We start from the raw sequence: 20,224 nt of genomic DNA on the forward strand, positions 1-20,224 counted from the left end.
TCCATCTCGCGGAATTCGACACAAACCAACCCAACACAAGTGTGATGCCTGCGCGGCTGAAGGTTGTAACGAGATATCACAAACCTGTCTGGACAAAAGCCACTGACGGTAAAAACACCCACACAATGATATCATCTGTATCTGACGATTATTGTAAAGTTTATTCACTCAATTTGTTAAAACATTGTTAAATTAAAGAGATTACTAAAAACTTAACATTTATGACGCTGATAAAGACTTTCGTTTTTTTCAATGGAAAAGATCACTGTTATTTATTTGCTCGTCACACACAAGGCATTATGCCAGCAATTATACGATCACAAAATGTCAACAACGTCTGTATTAAACGCTAATAACAACGAGTAGTTAAAAGATTACTGTTTACCTTTCCCAAGACCAGCTTCAAAAATCTATGGAGCTGAACTAGGCACGAAATCCAAACAGATAAAAGATCTGACAAAATACATATGAATGATATTCACATTACAACTAAACACACCATTCATGCATAATCAAAGCGAAAAGTTCATAATACAAATTATCAATTCAAGAGCTGACTGGTTGATTGACACGCTGACTATTAGCGTTCATATTAACTTAAGTGCATAGACAACTGAGTAATATTAGCAAAAGCGAGATGAATTTAACGTTCCATTAACCTCACACTTTTGCAAACACTTCCATGATTGAGATGCGTCAATTATCGGAATCTATTGCGCTCTAATTTATCCAAAACGTTCACACCTGGGCATTCCCCACGTTCACAGAACAAGTTTAATTGAGTGACTCATCAATGCTTATGCTGTGGATGCATAAGTGTTGTGCCTGCAACCACCAGTTAATTCCTACTGATGTCCAATTTGAGACTTAATTAGCTCTCGGGAAGTTATATGTTTAACAAACAAGTCTACTTCTGTCGTCAGTCAATACAAGAATAAAACCTAATTAATATGAAACAAAGCTAAAAAATCATAAAATAAAATCATGATTTTATGGGAAATGCCACAGCAGGTGACGCCGTTTATAAAATTAGCACATAAATTGAAACGAGAATTCAAGATTTTTTCGACCGTTGACGCATAGATTTTGAAATAAAATGTCGGTAGTGGGCGATGAGGAGCTATAGCCAGCTTAAAGGCGTGGCAAATCGGCTAAATCTGCATGACTACCCTGACAGTGAAACAAGTCGTTCGCCCGTTTCTTATGTTACATTCCAGTGAGGTAAGACCATTGTTTTAGGACGCGATACCGTACATGGGAATAAAGTTTCTAAGCAAGTTGGGGTCTACTGTTGATTGAAACGAATACAACACGGTTAAAAGGCCGTCCGTTAAAATTACCGCTTTGTGGGTGATGTTTATTAACGATAAAGCCTATGTAATAGAGCCCGTAAAAGCAGCGTTTTATAGCAGCAACATCACGAATTCTTTGTTAAACATTGACGCTTTTATTATGTCCGGTCACTAAGTGGTTGTCACTACACCAACGGGGAATTAACCTGATCACTAAGACCGACATTAAAGAAGCGATATGTGATCGTCATAGCAATAGCGATCCCGGCCAAGTCGAGCTAAACCAAAAGTTCTATGAAATTAATTGCGGTGTGAAGAAACCGGCAGAAAATTGGAGAATAAGTTAAATGCATTTCTTATCTGACCTGACTTCGCCCTTCCAGCTTCCACGTGTTTTTTCAAGTAAACTAACAAATTGTCGAAGAATTACTTTACTTACTTGGTTCTGTGGTCAAGGTTGAGCTGTTCTGTTGCAAAGCTACCAGAGGTAGTTTGCAAAGCAACTGAGACGATATGACAAATACGATCGCTACTTCAGTCAATGCTGCTTCTTGCCAAATAAGTCGGCCATGGCGAAGAAATCAGTCTTTGTTGCTTCTGAAACTGATAAACAGGCTCATGACCAAGGGCCGCATACATTTCAATGACAAATGTTAATTTATAACAAAATATTGGTTGTATAATAAAATAACTTGAATGTGGTTCAATTGTAATTTTACTCGTTCCTCAGCATAGATATCAAACATAGTCTGCACCTGGATATTTCAATCATTTCAATTTTGTGGTCGAAGATGCGTTGAACACTGGGGAGTCGACTTGTGCGGTTGCTACTGCATTAAAACCAGGAGACATTCACTTGAAATCCGAAGAACGATGAATTAATAAACTCCATCCCTTTAAAAGGATATTTCACAGATGATTGGAAGAGCAATTAAGTCTGAAACACCAATGATATGGTGACGTCAGAATGGCATTAAACCTGTGAGGTAACACAACACAACCGCACTTATGAGTTTGGTATCGGTAACGTTATGTGTAGGCAGAACAAGAACCTATTTTAATTGCTCAGGTGCATTGTTAAGATGTTCAACAAACTCTTCTATGGTTGCCTTACTTCAAGTGTAAATGGCAGATCCATGAAAGATTTTGTACCACAGTGCATAGAGATGGGGCCACACACTCCGCTGAGTCAAAACAAGAGAATTGATTCCAACGTAGCTGGGGATTAAAGATTGATGTTCTGAGTGGAAGGCCAAAAGCTGGCGCTTTCAATAAAAATCTTCTTCGTTGAATCCAATGATTATAATCGTTTATCAAGGGATCTTTATCCTGAGTTCTCCACCTAAAACCATGGTCAAGTGTTACATCACAAGGGATACATTATCACTATTAACCAATCAAGGTAATGATTTAATGTATTGAAGAGGTTTGTTGCAGATCACTGCTTGTTCACATTCAACCAATTAGCTGCTTGGCACGTGACTTTTGCGTCTAAATTAATGGCAGGTAAATACTCACCAGATACGTTGAAACAAAATCGATGAAAACAATCGAAAACGATTCCAGTTTTGCTTCAACTTAGCAGCCGAGGTGGAAACTGGACAGTAGAGATGAGAAATTAGAAGTGTCCGGTTATCATCACATCCGGTTTCTTCGTTAAATCCATTCCCGTATCTTCCATCCTTATTACGAGGTGACGGTGTAGTAGAAAAATCGAATGATTGTTCGTTTTACGCAGAAAACTTACTAAATTGAAAATGTAGTTATGGTTGTCAGCGCAAACAAGTCGCCTTTGAACGTGTTCACGATTTTATAAGTTTGGTATAAAAACGACTGATTCAGAAAGTTTAGTGTCGAGATGAATTCTGACAACTAGCGTTGAGCATTTTCACTTTGTCCTTAAAAATGAGATTAAGTGATGTCATTACTAACCTTATTATACGACAAGAGATCGATACCCGGTTGCGCTAGCGTTGTTATGCCCTTGAGCAAGGCATTAACGACGCTTGTTCCGTTTAATAGACCTGGTGATAACAGCCTTAAAAATCGGGCAATACGACATCAAAATTAAAAAATGTGTGACAATCGAAACTTGCACTAAGACAAGCCGGTAACCGGGGCTGGAGTGATAAGACAAGTCCTGCAATCCGCGGATAGCGATACCATATTATACTGCACCGTATTGTACATCGTATTATACTGCACCATTTTGAAAACGACCAATATATCGGTTTTGATAACAACGTGCACCGTCATAATATTTCGCACATTTCCCTACCAGGAAGCTATTGATTGGCAGCTTCTATTGCACGCGCTTATGACCATGACGTAATAGCGAGATGATCAACCGACGACAGAATAACAAAGGTGGTGTCTAAGTGTCTGAGTTACAGAATTAGGTGATTTATAACCGTCACTACGAAACTACGCTTGACAAATTACAAACCTCATAATACGCTGATGCATTTCAAGATACGCAAGTGTCGTTGATAAAGTCACCAATAGGGCAAAATGCAACGTTTCAACTGTATCAATGGCTCCTTTTAATAGTTAATTATTAAGATATGAGCTCAATGAAAACCACGCACCAAGAATTTCAGACAGACCCGAAAAATTTACGACAACCTAAACCAACAACAAGGCAAACCAAACACAGTAGTTTCCTTGTGATGGTGATTATGGAATTGCAAATATGTAAGGGCTATAAGCCTTGTGCAAGCTACATTAGAAATGTTAGTGCAAAGGTAATATTGTTGTAGCAAATTAGCAGAAACCAACACAACCACATACCAACTGCTTGCAACCCAAAGAGGCCATACCAATGTCGTTCCAGTTGAGCAGGTTCAGCGTTTGAAACTCGCCGCCAAAACTATGAAGCGAATTTGTTCTTCCTAGTGCAAGCAGCGAAGTGAACTAAAAATTATTCATTCATTGTTTTTCTTGTACTTGCTGCCAGATAATTGCGCGGTTACAGCAAACCACGGAGGGGGTGTTAACAGACACAACGCTTCATATAAACCAGGAAGTAAACGACATAGTGCAGTATAATATTACACACACAAATGTGACATCACTTATGAAAACAGCACAATAACTGAAACGAGAAACCTTATTTTATTCAAGCGCCCAATCATAAATTTTGCAACAGCACGTCGATGGAGGGCGATGGAAATACGGCATAGGTTACTAGGCGTGGCACATCGACCGTTGCTATGACGACCAAACCAGGGAACCAAGACATTGGAACAAAAATCGTTTCTTGAATTGCATTGCAACAAACTAGGCCAAATTATTTATTGAGCAGCGAAACCGTTACAGCAACTTGGGTATCAAATCGCGCATTTCGGCCAAATCATGCAACGTGGTATTGCAAGCGTTCGTATCGTTATTGTGTATTTCTTGTTATGCGCACCAACAAATATGTCTGCTGTTGTATTAGCTAAGAATTTTTCGAGCCAGGTTTTAGAAAGATTTCAAACATTTGGTTTTCGGCGGTGTCTGGAAATCGTTTTTGCCTGCTTCGGAAAGCAAAAATTTCGATGCACCTTTAATAACAACGTAAAACAAATGGCAAAACCTTGACTCATATGAACACAGAAACATCAGGCCAATATTACGTCATGAAAATTATGTAAAAAACAATCCTTGGTGTTGATTAAAATGAAACGGAATACGATTGGAAGCCCAACCGTTAAAATCAAACTAAAAACACCAACAAAACATTTCCATTAAGGCAACACAAAGGACTACAATGTCGAGGTATTTATTACTCACAAGCGATGACGTCACGAACCGCCCGCGCTTATTATTTACGGAAGGAGATCGTTGACTGTATTTTAAGCGGAATTAATCTGATCCCTGAGATCGACATTACAGGAGCGATATGTGGTCGTCATAGCAACAGCAAGTCCTGTCAAGTCGAGCTAAACTAACAGTTCAAAGAACCAGCAAGCAAACACACAACGTCATTGAAAAGTAAATATTTCACCAACTTTTTCGTCTTGTTGCTAAGTCGATGGCGGTTATATCAACAAAAACAACAAATCTAGCAAATTCGTCGAAACAGGTCAAGTGAAAGTCAACAATATCTGGTTAACACAATAAATAAGCGACGTAAACAATAAAATCTCACTGGAATTTCAAAACGTTGTTTTTATTAAAGAGACTTGTAGCAGTTTTTGCGGCGATTTAGAGCACCGGTTCTGTTCGACAACATTTTCAGCCGTTTTTTTTTCAATCAAAAACAAAATAAAAACACCCCAAAGTTTGTAGTGGTTTGGTATTTTGCATTATAAGCTCAGTAATGACCAAAGGAAAAATATGGGGAAACAACGCATACATACGTATTTCAGACTTCAGTCATCAGCAAACGAGCAGAATGTTTTGAGCTTAGTTCGCGCTACGGTTCGCGATTTCCCTGAATTTAAAACACAACTGTTAAAGCAGAAATGTGAGCTGTAATATGATACACTTCAGACTAGAGTACTAGACCCAACAAAGCCACTTCGCATAAAATTCGCACAAACAGTAACATACCTGTACCCGTTTTTGTAAGGTTTATTCATTGAAAGACTTTCGTTTCATGCAATGGAATACAAGTTAGTCATTTATTTGCTCGTCACACACAAGGCATTATGCCAGCAATTATATTATATCACAAAATGTCAACAATGTCTGTATTAAAAGCTGGTAACAACGAGTAGCTAAAGGTTACTGATTAACTTTCCCAAGGCCAGTTTTGAACGTTTGTGGAACTACGCCAGACACCTTGACCAAACTGAAAGGCGATGTGATCAAAGACATAAAATAAAGTTGCAGTATACGGACGGTTACAATGAATGCATAATGAAAATGAAAAGTTAAATACAAGTTATAAAATACTAAGCCAAGAGCATTTGAAGCATCATATTTCAATATTTAAAATAATATGCTGACAATTTGCATTCCTATCAAGTGCATACTGATTAATATCATTGATAAATTAGGTTGTGCCATTAATATTACTAAGTACATTCAGCAAAACCAAACTGCAACAGTGCAATGGTAAATCTTCAACTATTACAAAAATGCAAAGCAGTTACCGAGTGCTGTAACAACATTTGGGTAAGAATCATGTTATAACGCATTATTACAAACCACACACATGACTTTAGACAAACTGCTTCGCCACTAAACATGAGTTTGTGCGTTGTGGTATTATACGATTACATCATGAAATCAGCACATAGCAACAAACAACATCCGATTCTGACTGATCCTGACACGTCAAATGTCTTCACAAAATAGTAACCCATTGGTATTAAAATCACAAGCTTTTTAAAATGCATGCAGGATCCAAACACGACGGGATGGTCAATATAACAACATTAACTAATGATCTAGGATTATGTCCAATTTGAAATCTCGGAAACAATATTTGAGGAACATTGATGCAAACGAGGAACATTGAAAAATAAAAAGAATAAATCTAAAATCATGTATTTTAATGTTGAAAACATCAAAGCAAACATTCAACAAATTGAAGCAAAACAAAAAAGTTCCAAAAACGCAAAACATTTTTGTCAGTTTTACAAACTGATGAATAGTGCACTGATCTAATCTAAGCGTCAGGCACAAATTTCTAAAACGCAGTTCACAAACTTGGAACTTTATAAAATCAAACCCTGTCATATTAACACATCAGTGTATTAAAACGCATTTTTATAGAACAATATCTCAATCACAAGGCTGCTGAATGAAAATGTTTCAAAAAAATGTTCAAATTTGTCCAAAAATACAGACTATAAATAACTTATAACTTATGAATAAAAGTCATTCTTAAAACAATGGAACACTCATTATTTTCATTTAAAACTTTTAAAAAGTCCAACGGTAAATAGTCAAGTAAAAATGTTCACTGTAGTACCTCAGTGATTCACTCCAACTGTTTCAGTGCTGTAAACCTTAGATGTAACATAACTAGCTATTACGACAAATTAAACAGGATCAGTTTTTGAATCTTCATAGTTTCTTTTACTTTTGTTGTTTGCTTTGGAGTTAGACACTTGGTTAGAATCTAAAACATAAAAAATCATATAATGGCCTTCGATTTATGGCATTGATATACAAAAAAAATGGATTTTTTTTCTTAAATATTATTTGACTTACGGAGACAAGTATGGTAGAAGAAATGCATATTTCTATAAACTACGTTATTAATATTATTCATGCATTCAACTCGGTAGCGGAGTGGTTTGAGCGCTGGCCTCCCAATAAACGCGGCTTGTGTTCCGTGTGTGATGCCAGTGCCGGTGGCGCTGTTGTAATGCCTTTGGGCAAGACATTAACGACATTTGCTATCGTTCAGTGGGCCTCGTGGACAGTTCTAAATTTGGGTAACCCGATATATTAAATTAAAAAAAGAAAATAAAAAATTTGTGACAATCGGAGCCTGCACAAAGGCTCAGTAGCAATGAGGAATCATCGTCGGATGTAAGTCGTGCAAAGATTTTCCTCAGTCCGAGTATAAAGGTTATCATAACTAACCATCATGATTTACTTTAATTAAGAATTCATATTACCACATGTTATGCATTTAGTATATATTACACTACAAGTTGGATATTGATGTTGAATAAACCAGTGCAATCAGTGCCCAACAGCAAGGCAATGAGATTTCAAACAAAAAAAAAGTTTTCAGCATAAACTTCAAACCAGAATGAATTTGTTTCAACAGTTTTGTTTTGTTTTAAAAACGCCAAGTAGACAACTGTCCACAAACAATGCGAAAACAAAAATTGGCGCTGTAGAAATTCTTAAATAAATAAAAGTGCTGAGAGCCAAAAAAGGTTGGCAACCAGTGAAATAAATAAGGTTTTTATATTCGAAATCTACACTTTACCCACTTTTTATCGATTGCTAAACAAAATCATACAAGTGTACTGCTATTAAGTGAAATAAAATTATTGCCACGAGATAAACAGATTAACGCACTTGCATTTCAAACAAACTCCAAGATACTTTTAAAAAACCATCGTGAGCACCAACACTGCAAGATCAACAATGAAACCATTTGCAAATATGTTTATTTAATAAAAAGGTAAATAACTAAATTTTTATATCAAACTAACCTCCATTAAATGTTGGATCATGGCGTGGGGTTATTTGATTTTTGGATGACTTTTTCAGAGGCTCTGTTTAATTTATATGACCCAATTATAATTCTATAAGCAAAGGTTTACAAATGCATTTCCATAACTTAAAACTGCAATTGTAATTTCATAAATCTTTGGACAACTTTCTGCATTTCAATAACTAGTTGTGTGTTAGCTGGCAGTTAACTAAATTACGCGCAAACATCAGGTATAGTTTGGGAAAATCTAATTACTAGCAACAAAAACAAGAATGTATTAAGACATGCACAGCTACAGCAAAATGACTTAGTACCAACCAATAATTTTTGTTGTTTCATGAAATATCACACCACTAAAAGTTTATTATGTTTTCCTTAATTCCCCATGGCCCACAACAAACAGACAATGAGCAATTAGTATAATAATCAAAGCGTACTAAAAAATTTAATTCAAAACTTTCATTAAAAAAAAGAATGATCTATCCACGTAAATTTAGAGTTCAAAGTAGAAGTTTTGTGGAAGCAAATTGTTTCGAAATAAAACTTAAGGGGGAAGAGAAGGATGGAAGCAAAAAACATGCGAATAGAGGTTGCCAGACATCACTGCATACAGCCACCATCATGGAAGGATAATTGCAAAAATTTTTAACTGGCACCTCTGGGTTTGTAAAATTTGCATCCAGATATGCTGCACAACAATGACCATGCTACTAGTTTAGCACCACCTCTAGTAGAACTTGGGTATATAGGCACAGGGTCGAAAAAGTAAAGATTCTTTTACATTAAGTTTAACATTAAGTTAATGGGTTTAAATGGCCTAGTACAGGGGTGGCCAACCAGTCAGAGACTAAGAGCCTCATTCTATACTGTTTTAAACTACAAAGAGCCACATCATACACATTATCATTTATGACGTTTTTTCTTATTACGTCATAATAGTGCATGAAATATTGTTTCAGTTGCATCATCTTTATTCTGGGTTGAAATCTGATGCAATCAGTCATTATTTAGCAAATATCAATCGAACATTAGCCAATAGACTAATAGAGATTACTTTTCTGTTTATCTGCCTAAAATGGGTAAAATGTGCTCTCTTTCGAAGGTTCAATATGAACGAAAGAGCCGCATAATACCAGGCAAAGAGCCGCATGCGGCTCGCGAGCCGAAGGTTGGCCAGCCCTGGCCTAGTAATAGCCCTGAATACAAAACTGCTGGCATGAAATAAAAAATCATGGCCTTAAGAAATTTAAGGGATTCTATGCCCAAGTTGTTACGAATTATTATAAATACAAAGGCAATGCGACAAAATCTTAATGCATGTATTAATTAATGATTTGTAATAAAAATGTAAAGACAGCCCGAAGCATTGATTTTCTTTAAAAATAAAGTAGGTTCAAAGTCATTTTAGGATATCTGTACAGCATTGAAAAAGATAGCTAAGTTAAAAGTAAAAAATACCTTCGTTTTCGTTTCATTTTTGTTTTGAAAAGATTTAGTTTATATTGTACACTGAATTTTTATTCACCTAACATGATAATGCAAGTTAAAAAATAAAAAGAGATATTAGTGGAATTAAAGCAAGGCATCATGAGTCAAGGTCAAATACATACTGCTTCAAAGTCACTACCATGCAACTACAATTAGTCTGACTACTAGTTGGTCCAAATCACCTTTGCTCTTTGTATTAGGGTCAGATGTTTTTGGTGGCACTGGTAGTGGCCTTGGCGTACCTTTCTCGAGTGGCTGGTCATGCAAATGCAACCAACAATACACAGAAGAGAAAACAAAACAATAGCGATTTAAAAGTTTTCAGTGCAGTCATGTTTATTGCCTTCTTGTAAACAAAATATCTTGAACTATTGAATTTATCAATTGCCAACATTCCATCCTGATGCACTCGACAAAATGCAAGAAGCAAAAAATACGTATTCATCCAGGAACGCGAAAATGAATTTATGTTTTAACAGTTAAGAAAATGGTAATAAAACAAAATATTGAAAATTTTCCCCCAGTAGCCCTGGTATAACTTGCAGTTACATTTCCCCGATGTATCGTCTTTCCATATTAGCCTCACAATTTGAAAAAATGTTGGCAATCTGATTTATTTGTGAAGTCAGAATTTAGTTTTATGATTAATCAATGCTTCACCTGGCGAGGCGGTTTAGGAGGGTTGTGTAGCGGAGCTAAGTGTGACTTTTTATAAGGGGGCGGCTTTGCATTATTTGATAAAATATAGGAAGAATTTGTCGTTTCTTTACCTTCTATTCCTAAAACATAAAACCATCAGCATCAGAAACAGTTAAACAAGATTTAGAGCAAACGTGTAATTAATACAAGGTGTATTATAATTGGTGCTGTATCATACAAACAAAATGTGCAGGAAAATCTACATCTATGAATGTATTTCTGAAAATATTTCTCAGCTTAGATTTTGCAAAAAATACTAATTCGTTAGTTCTGAAAATTTGCTTAACATAAAAGATACCTCGGCATATTTATTCACATGTTAACTATGCAGTGCGGTGCTCTGTTACAACAAAGTAAGAAAACTTTAAACTCAATTTAGCAAGTTCAGTGAAAGCATGCAAGCAACTAGTTGAAAGGCTTACTCAACACCAAAAACATCTTAAACTGCAAGTATATATGGTAGAACCCTGGTTAATGACCACCCAGATAACGGCCACCTCATTATCACGACTTTACTTTGACAAGTCACAAAATATTCTGCTATTGCAATGTATACCATTCTGTTTCACCAAAACAATCAATCCAGTATCCAGACCGCAAACGTAAAAAATCGGCACGAAACAACTAACTGACCTGGAGCCGCCTAACATGACCATTATTACATAAAATCACAAATTTTTTACGTCCCAATTGTTAAATTATAATTAATCAATTGCAGCTAACCTGTAAGCACCTGGTATCTTAGGACTGAATTTTGAGTGTGTGCAGTACAAAGAATAGTGCATGCCATGTGCATGGTGCAAATGAATCGACAACGACAGTTCGATATTTTTCAACACTTTCCTAAAAGGTTTTAAACAAGAGAAAAGATATGGAACCGTTTCTGAATAAAATAAATAAACCGTCCATCTTGTAGGTTCCGAGTACAAGAAATTTCAACACATTGTAACACACACATTGTATGTATTAAATTTTGATACTTGGATCACAACAAGTGACCATCAAAGAGTGCCTATATTAGAAACTGATTACTTGCATATTGAATTTATTGCATGTGTTGCACAACAATGCCTAGTATCGCATACTGAATGCATACTTTGCATGTCTCAAAAACAACAGAAACACGAAAACAAAATCTATACTTTGTTCTCTATATTGTCTTGTATACAATTGTGGTTTTTTATTTTAGTGCGAAATGCACAACTGCAACCAAATCGCTAACACAACTACTTTACTAGGATCTTCTGGGTGGTCGACTTACCAAGGTTCTACTACAGTAAATCACAATCATATGCATAGATTATATAAGTTACCTGATTTAAGTAACGCACAGCTTTACAAAGTTCAAAGCCATTAAATTACTGTCCACAGCGACATAATCAAAACGAGGCGTTTTAAAATGTAAGTAATACCTCGGGTATTTTTAGTGTATATTTTACTTTTATTTTATAACAAGCAACACGGCATTGGCCTTCCTTAACGAACAACAACATAATAATCGCAAATTTTAATATTTTTTGTTACTCAGTTGCTTATCAGCTATTATTAAGAATGTAAGTTCTCATCAATTATATAACTTTAGGTTTTTGTAATCCTTATTAAGTTTAATTTATTCTAAGCAATTCTTACATTACTCAGTGAAATTACAACAAATGGTTTTAGTTAAGTTTAGTGAAATGTGCACAAGCAAGAGCATAACTGAAGAAATTTCACATGCAAATCCACTCAATATACAAAGTAGGAGAGCAAAAAAACAATGTGCACAGGCAAAATGTTTACTGTGGTTCTCACAAAACCAAGACTGGGTGGTACAATAATTTGCCTTTAATTAATCATTTTAACTTCTGTGATATTACTAATTTTAAAATGGCATTGTTCTAATACATTGCAAAATTTGGTAAGAAAAGGCATCAAAGTCTTCATCCTTAGACTCAAGAAAGTCTTTGCAAAAGTTAAACTTGACCAAATGGCTTTGCGTAACAACGTGTTTTCACTGAAAGGAGCATAATAAAGTTACAACTCCAATTTTAGTTCTCTTCAACTCGCTACGGCTTTGAAATGAACATTCACGCCAGTTGCGTGTTTATTTTGGCTTCATTTCGTCCTGCAGTGCCAAACTATCTAATGCAACATCTAACTTAAGCTTAACTAGGTACCATACATGCTCTTTTATCACAAAACCACAGCGAGATATTTTGTCCCTGTTCGAGGAGTAAGATGAAATGACGTAACATTTTATTGTGTACCCGAATTGTAGATTCCAGGGTCAGAAGTTTATTATTTACTGAGCGGCGACACAGACAATTTTTGAAGAAACACAGTAAATAAATTTCTGTTTGTAAATTAGTATTCAGTTATACATAGATGTAAAACATGCACCACAAAGTAAGCAATTCACCTCTCTGCTCAACATGCAAGTTGGTATCAGCCCGATTAACATTTGAATCAGTTTCAGTTCTGTTCACTAAAAAAGAATGTTTACAAACTATATTAGGTTGCAAAATAGCGAATGTTCATTAGAAGCAGAAATGAAAGTAAACTCATTAGGTCGGTAAAACTGGCATCAAACAACCATGAACACTCAACCAGGGCATAATGGATGCAATGTTAGCCACTGACCATCAAAGTAAAAACCTAGTTACAAATACCTAGTTTAATCTGCAATACTATACAGTATTATAATTATAAAAAACTCCCATCAGGAATGAAGGTTGAAGGGCTGATCAGTTTTTACAAAATTTAAAACCACACAAAGTACTTGTTCCTATGCATAGCCTATGCACTCACCGTGTCGAAACTTTTATGCAAAAGCTTAGACTATTGAGGCAGAGAATGATAAGCGTGACACAAAAAGCGAAGGCTATGCAGAAAACAGTTTTAAATTGTGGCTACTTCCAGCCGTGATAGAAAACAAAACTTAACTCATATAAGTATCGAACAACAACACTGACCACTTACGAATGCCTTCATTACAGAGGGTCACAATAAAAACTACAAATAATGTAAGCAAGGACTTAAATAGAATAAATTAGGCGGGCGAAGTTTTCAGGGCAGATGGAATTTCAGAACAAATAGGACAGAATGCAGTATTAGTAGAACGTAGCAACAGTAATGTCAACGACACTATTATGTCTGCTTAGTCCTGGTACTTTTGACTTTGCAGTGCAGTGTCGTAAAACTTACCGGGGTCCTATTTATTTATCTATGAAGTTACAATTTTATGATTGAGTATTATTTTACAATTAAATTAAAGAATATACAAATGAAGTCGCTGGAAGTTTGAAAGAATACAATAAGGTTTCAATGGAGACAAGCAAGACTCATGGTGGTAACCACAAATATAATGATATACAATAACATATAACAATAAGCAGAGCAGGCATTTCGTTGCATTTCCAATAAACGGCACTGTCATAATAAATATTCCGTATTAATATCTAGAAATGAAACAAATGAAAATAATGGTGCTTACCAACCTTTGCCTGCAAAGCAGCCAGCTCCGAGATAAAGAAGAACTTCTGTGATGAAAGCTGCCAACGTTAACGCAGCCAGAATAACTCCCATTGCGATGGCTCCTCCCACTTCCAAGTAACTTATCACTAAAAACGAACTGGTTGAGAACTAAGGTCCAAGGTTTAGATAATTGTATACGTACATATAATATACGTAGGCAGAATAAAGATGTGATCCTTAAAGATTTGTTGCATTATAAAGTAAAAATTAGTGCTTACCCTCAGTAAAGCCATCGTTGCAAATGTAGTTGGTGTCATACAAGGCTGAGAAAGTTATCACCAACACGAACCCAGATAAGAATCCAACAGTGCTTCCGACAATAGCAACTGTTGAACTTGTTAAAGAGCCTGAAATAGCGAAATGTGACGCGTTTTTTCTTTATATTTTGTAAAACTTGGTATGATTTACTAAGTCAAGTATATAGCAACATAAACCTTATCTCATAACTATAGTAAATACTGTACAAACAGAATGTCATGTTTCTCACTTCATACAGGTAACACCAACTATACCTGGCCAAGGAAATGATAAAAACATGAGTAACTGTTAAAAATCTTAAGTTCCATTCAAAACGACAATCCATTGGTGTTAAGCCAAGAAATATAAAATTATATATTTAAATTTTAAGAAGCATGTTAGCTGAAGCAAATGAAGTAAAGCTGACTTCAAGCCATTAGCTAAGTTGATAAAGTTCTTTACCAAACTCAGTGGCAGAGCAGTTAGTGCGTCTGCTTTCTAATTGTGTTAGTCAAGTAAGATTCCCTTGCTCCAAAAAAAACCTCTCGACTCAACGAGGAAGCTTTGCGGAAGTTTAAATTGTACTACCCAACGATAAATATCGTTATACCACATCAATAGCCAGCTGACAAGCCTAAATCTACTTTTGTCTTAAACACAGTTGATTTTCTAATAGGCGACAAAAACAAACTCTTTAACACCGCACGAAAATGCTACATAATGAGGTCATCATACACAAGTATTAAGCAATCATTAGGTGTTAAATTTAGATGTAGTTGAGTTAAAAGTTATTTTGTTCGTGTTTTTTTTTACAGGAGTCGACAGGAACAGGCTGAGTGAAACGGATATGAGTTTAAGCGTAAATTGCAATATTTTCAGGTGGCTATGAGAATAAGTCCCAATAAATTAAGCAACATAAACTTCAAGCAGTCTGATATTTACTTTGAATGCTACTAAAAGTATTTCGCATCTTCTGCTAAGGCTTGCTATCAACTTATCATTGACTTGGTTTGGTATAATTTTCTTGGAAACTGGTAATAAAATAAAAGTATATATGAGGTATATAATAATGAAAAACAACTTACCAACAACAAAAGCAACAGGAAATCCGACCATGCAGCCAACACAGATGAGACTACAGATCACAATTGCAGCAATCTCTCCTCCGTTTAAACATGTTTCAGAAGAAGCAACTCTTGAACTTGGATCTATGAAAGAATTTGCAGGAATCTAAGTTGTGTCACAAACGTGAAAAACCTCATTGACGTAACAACACAATATTAACAGTGCCTGTACAAGTTTGTGTTCCAAAGATATGCTGTTTAGGTCCAACTAGGTTGCATTTATCACAATAATTTTCAGTGATTGCAAAAATCTGTTGGTGCAACAAACTGGAATCAGGCACTAAGGCTTCAAGATAACTAGACCCCAAACAATTGAAGTATGTATATTAATTATGTCGCAATTTTATCTGGCATTGCTACAGCATTTTTGATTCCAAACAAAAACAAATTCATGCAAAATATATAATTCATATAATTTGACATAGTAGGGCATTTTGCGTAATATTTGACATTCAAACCAAGAAAGCAAAGTTGCAATTTTCACTTGTTTCACCACATTTTTTTCGCTCTGTAAGTAAAAAAAATTATTCCTCTGCAGTTATAAACACAATGTACAACAAACCTCAATTTAAAACCATACTGACATGTTTAAAAATTACAAAAAAACTTATGAAATTATAGGAATCTTAAGATTGGTAGCAAATGCCAGCTATTTTGCATAATGTCTGCTATCTCTATCCAAAGCCATAGATATAGTCAGACATGATCATTAACTTGGACGATTTCAATTGTCAATGATTTTCTACCAATTGTCAATATTTCATCTTCCAGTTGAGCTGGCATGTAACTACAGCCGTAAAATATCATCTCCTGTCATTGTGTTCTTGTTTTTCACACTTAATCCAAATTATTTTCCCATATAAAGTGGGCTATGCCATCTATATTAACAAAACTGTTTTGTGTTAGTTCACAGATGTGCCCAAATTAAACCAAATCAAAATAATTATGAAGCTGTTTTTCTTGAAATTACATAGTTTACAAAATTAAGAATAAAAAATATAAAAAACAAAAATGTATTTATTTTGTGTTGATAAATCACAAATTTTGTTTTGATAACATTTTTTGATTGCAATTTATTAAACAAACAAAGGAATTTTCCAACAGCACCTCATGACCACAACCATCAACAATGACAAGTTTTTAATGTTTGTAATCTGTTTGAAAATTAGGGAAAACAGGTTCACGCTTGTGATTAGATTTGTGTGTCAACTCAAGTCAATGGTGTCAAGTCAAATAATTGGTGAGACCTGACATTGTTAAAAACAATTGAGCTTGGGCACAAAACAATAAGAAACTTGAGAGATTTTGATAAAAAATATCAAACCTTTCTATACGGAATAAGAACAAAAGTAGTTCACAGATCTTTCTATGCTGAATTAAATGTACATACTGTAAACTTAGTTAACTATACTTATTAAAACAAAATATTCAGACATATTTAGGCACAATTATATAATTCTATTAGGCATCAGGTCTTGGATGGGGCCTCAACATAATACAACATTAGCCTGTAATAAACTCGTGCATCAATTTCTACAGCACACGGTGCCGTGCACTTACCAGTATCACCAAACTTTAAAAATATAGACCCCGGGCTTTTTCCATTAACATGCCGCAAAACAGTAACAAACAAACATAAATGAACAGAAAAAGTTTTTAAATTTTTAGCTTTTTAGTTTTAAACTAGAATTACAATAAAATGAAAGTGGCATAAAACGAGAAATGGCAAATAGAAAAGAAGTTACAATAAAGTATGATGAAAACTACCAAGACACCATTTTAATAAAAGACACCGTCCAAGCAACAAAACTGATACAAAATAACCAACACATACATTGTATCTAGTACATATCATCAACAAATCTTCTGTGTAGAAACCTACACGAAATTAACATCAATGCAACATGCCAGTAACACAGATGTGCAACCAGTGAACGTTACTAGCAATAGATGCTGAGTTTAAAAGCATTTTCCTGAGGCGTTTTTCATTACAGTATTTATATGCGTTTTGTAGATTTTAAATTTTCCCGCATATTTTCAATCACACATTTATCGAGCGATCCTAAGATACAAGTGCGAAAGGAAACTTTATAATTTTGTGAATCAACTGCGAAAAAGAAGCAATGCAATTTGAGCCCAATAGGAAAGAAAAACTACATGGATAAAGCAAATAGAAACATCACCTGTATTTGAGTCATTGCCCATGGTAGTAGATGTTTCTGTTTGACTGCCTGTTGTGGAAGTACTTCCATTATTGTCTGTTGAGCTATCTGACATAAAAATCAGCCAAACACTTTTAACCTCTAGCCAAGTTATATTACTAACCCGTTTGACATGCCAATTGTTTGAACCATTTTTACTAAGTTTTTTTCATGCAAAACTAAATTGCTTCCAAATACAACCACAGACTTAAGTTGTTAAATATACATTCAGTAAATGCTTTCACAACACCAAGCATACAAAGACTCGTTGCACCACGTGCAAGTTATTAAAGCACTAGTAATCCTCAGTGTTTTCAGCAACAAATGATAAGTAATAAATGCAATGCACTCTCACTTGCAGAGGAAACACAAGTGAAGATAATTGAAAGAATTAATAATTAATTGAAAAAAGAAATAGCCAGCAGCAAGGTAGCTGCCGAAACTAAGCAGCAAGCACATTCCTTAACCTCAACAAAGCTTCAAATTAAACTTATGAACTAAACTAAAAATTTGTATAAGATATATACCAAATTAAATCTATGGGATATACATTACACAAATTTGATACATTTGTGCTCTAAAACCAGTGCCAGAAAATCTTGTGCATTAGGTTACTTCTCTTCAAACCTTGTTTTTTGCTTCAACTAGGAAGACATTGATGACAATAAAAAGGATAATTCACAAAATTTAGCAAGCTCAAAGATACAATGAGAAATATTTTTAAAAAAGCAGATTAATGCTTGAAATGTCAATTGGAAAGTTTAGAAACCACAGCAAAGCCCTTACTTGAAAGGACATTTGCAGGGTCTTTGATGCATTTACATCATCAAGAAACTTAGAGCAAAGAAAACAGCAGATGACTTTCAAACACTATAAATTATTCCACAACGTTTCCAAAAAGTGTAATTTTAAGCCATCAACATAAAGTCCACTTGTTTCAACAACTCGGTCATGGTTTAAAATAAATAAATTTCTCAGTTCTCTAAATCTTTTTAACTAAAAACAGAAAGACTGGTTACTGTGACGTGGCTCAGGGGGTTATCTGACTCATGATGCCATTTTTGCACTTTAGGTATTAAATATTAAATAATTAAGCATTATCTAAGTTATGACATTATGCAATAACCGTCATTGTAACATTAAATTTCCTACAATAAATGAAATATATATAGAAAATATAGAAGTGCACTGTTAAAATGACATGAAGCTTCACAAAGTCCACAAGATATATTGAATACTACAAAATTTACTTTGATTTTTAGCTTTTATAATATGAAATGAGAACAACAATTTGAAAATGCTTTATTTGAACTGACAGTTTTTTAGGTTAAATTCTACCGACTGTCATCGAAAAACGACAAAGATATTGCAATAATTATTCTTAATATCAAGTATTTTCTTGTGAATGTGTATAACTTGTATGTAACTGTGTATAATTTGTAAAAAATTGCTTGGCTAAGAAATAAACATGACATCACAGTGTCAACACGACATGACAAGACAACACGTGTAGTAGTAGCAAAAACTAATTACAGTGGGACCTCATTAATCCGGACCCCGATGAACCGGAATCCCCGCTATCCGACACAAAACTGCCGGGAACGGATCTTCCTATGCATTTTACCCCTTTAATCCGGAAACCTCGCTGTCCGACTCCGACACAAAAGTTTTGGAACAAATGTGCTAAATCAATAGCAATCAAATCCAATAAACCGGATTATTAAGAGTTAAGCGAAAATGATTCACGATTGTCCTAATACAGTATGTTAGTTTCTTGACGAAACAATAGCCGATAATTATCTACCCATAATTGCGTTGCGTTGCATGACGTTGTAGCAGTGGTGACGGTCCTATTTGTTGTGGCAAGCCACTTTGTCAGTTACAGCTGAGTAAGCCGCACAGCTTTTTATTCATACTATGAAATACTGTACAGTATTTTAGAAACGAAAAAATAAATTGTTCATTAACACTAACAAACAACGCTTCCGCGGTCGCAAAAAAATACGTACATTACATAGGTTGAGTGCGGCAATTTATTGAAGACATACTGTTGCAACTCAATAGTGCTATCAGCTTTTGATATCGCATTGCGCAAAAATTGGAAACAGGCCTAAGAAAGTTTTAGACTGCTGGTCCCGCCGGAATGCTTCGCCATGCAAGAGCGGTTGTCAAACCGATTTGCGGCTGAATGTTCGTCACTTCTGGCTTAGAGCATTCGTCTTAAATACGGTGGTTCTGGGGTTCGACACTGGGTCGGATCATACTAAAAATATAATTTTATTTTAGTTGCTGTCCAGCCAGAAACTCGGTACTTAGAATTGGAGTAAGGTGCATACTGCGTTTTGAACACAGTGCTGCATTTGCAAGATTGATTGATTTTTTACTTTCCGATAATCCGGATACCCCGCTAAACCGACATTTTTTGACGAAACGAAGTGGTCCGGATTAACAAGGTCTCACAGTACTTATAAGCATGCAATTTATAAATTACATAATTAAATTTCAAGTAACGTGCAACACTATACTAGTACCAGTAGTGTGTATCTGAAAACTCGCACG

The 20,224-nt window shown here is 35.1% G+C and overlaps 1 protein-coding gene across 11 annotated transcripts in view; it reads right to left on the reverse strand.

Moving 5' to 3' along the window:
- Positions 1 to 5,833: 5,833 nt before the first annotated feature.
- The window catches only part of LOC143446258 (uncharacterized), a 28,596-nt gene continuing 14,205 nt past the window's right edge, over positions 5,834 to 20,224 (reverse strand). For 2 of the 11 annotated variants that reach the window (XM_076945817.1, XM_076945818.1), the window contains 9 exons: positions 17,648 to 17,734; positions 15,426 to 15,548; positions 14,322 to 14,450; positions 14,067 to 14,189; positions 12,989 to 13,054; positions 10,552 to 10,670; positions 10,074 to 10,146; positions 8,402 to 8,464; positions 5,834 to 7,347 (listed from right to left, as the gene is read on the reverse strand). In XM_076945817.1, the coding sequence (XP_076801932.1) occupies positions 7,268 to 7,347; positions 8,402 to 8,464; positions 10,074 to 10,146; positions 10,552 to 10,670; positions 12,989 to 13,054; positions 14,067 to 14,189; positions 14,322 to 14,450; positions 15,426 to 15,548; positions 17,648 to 17,734 (863 nt within the window). In that variant the 3' untranslated portion in view covers positions 5,834 to 7,267. Of the gene's footprint in view, positions 7,348 to 8,401; positions 8,465 to 10,073; positions 10,147 to 10,551; positions 10,671 to 12,988; positions 13,055 to 13,074; positions 13,999 to 14,066; positions 14,190 to 14,321; positions 14,451 to 15,425; positions 15,549 to 17,647; positions 17,735 to 20,224 lie in introns of those variants that run through there. The other 9 variants (XM_076945821.1, XM_076945823.1, XM_076945820.1 and 6 more) reach the window with 8 other exon arrangements.

This window comes from Clavelina lepadiformis, chromosome 2 (genome assembly GCF_947623445.1).
Source record: "Clavelina lepadiformis chromosome 2, kaClaLepa1.1, whole genome shotgun sequence".
NCBI classification, from domain to species: Eukaryota; Metazoa; Chordata; class Ascidiacea; order Aplousobranchia; family Clavelinidae; genus Clavelina; species Clavelina lepadiformis.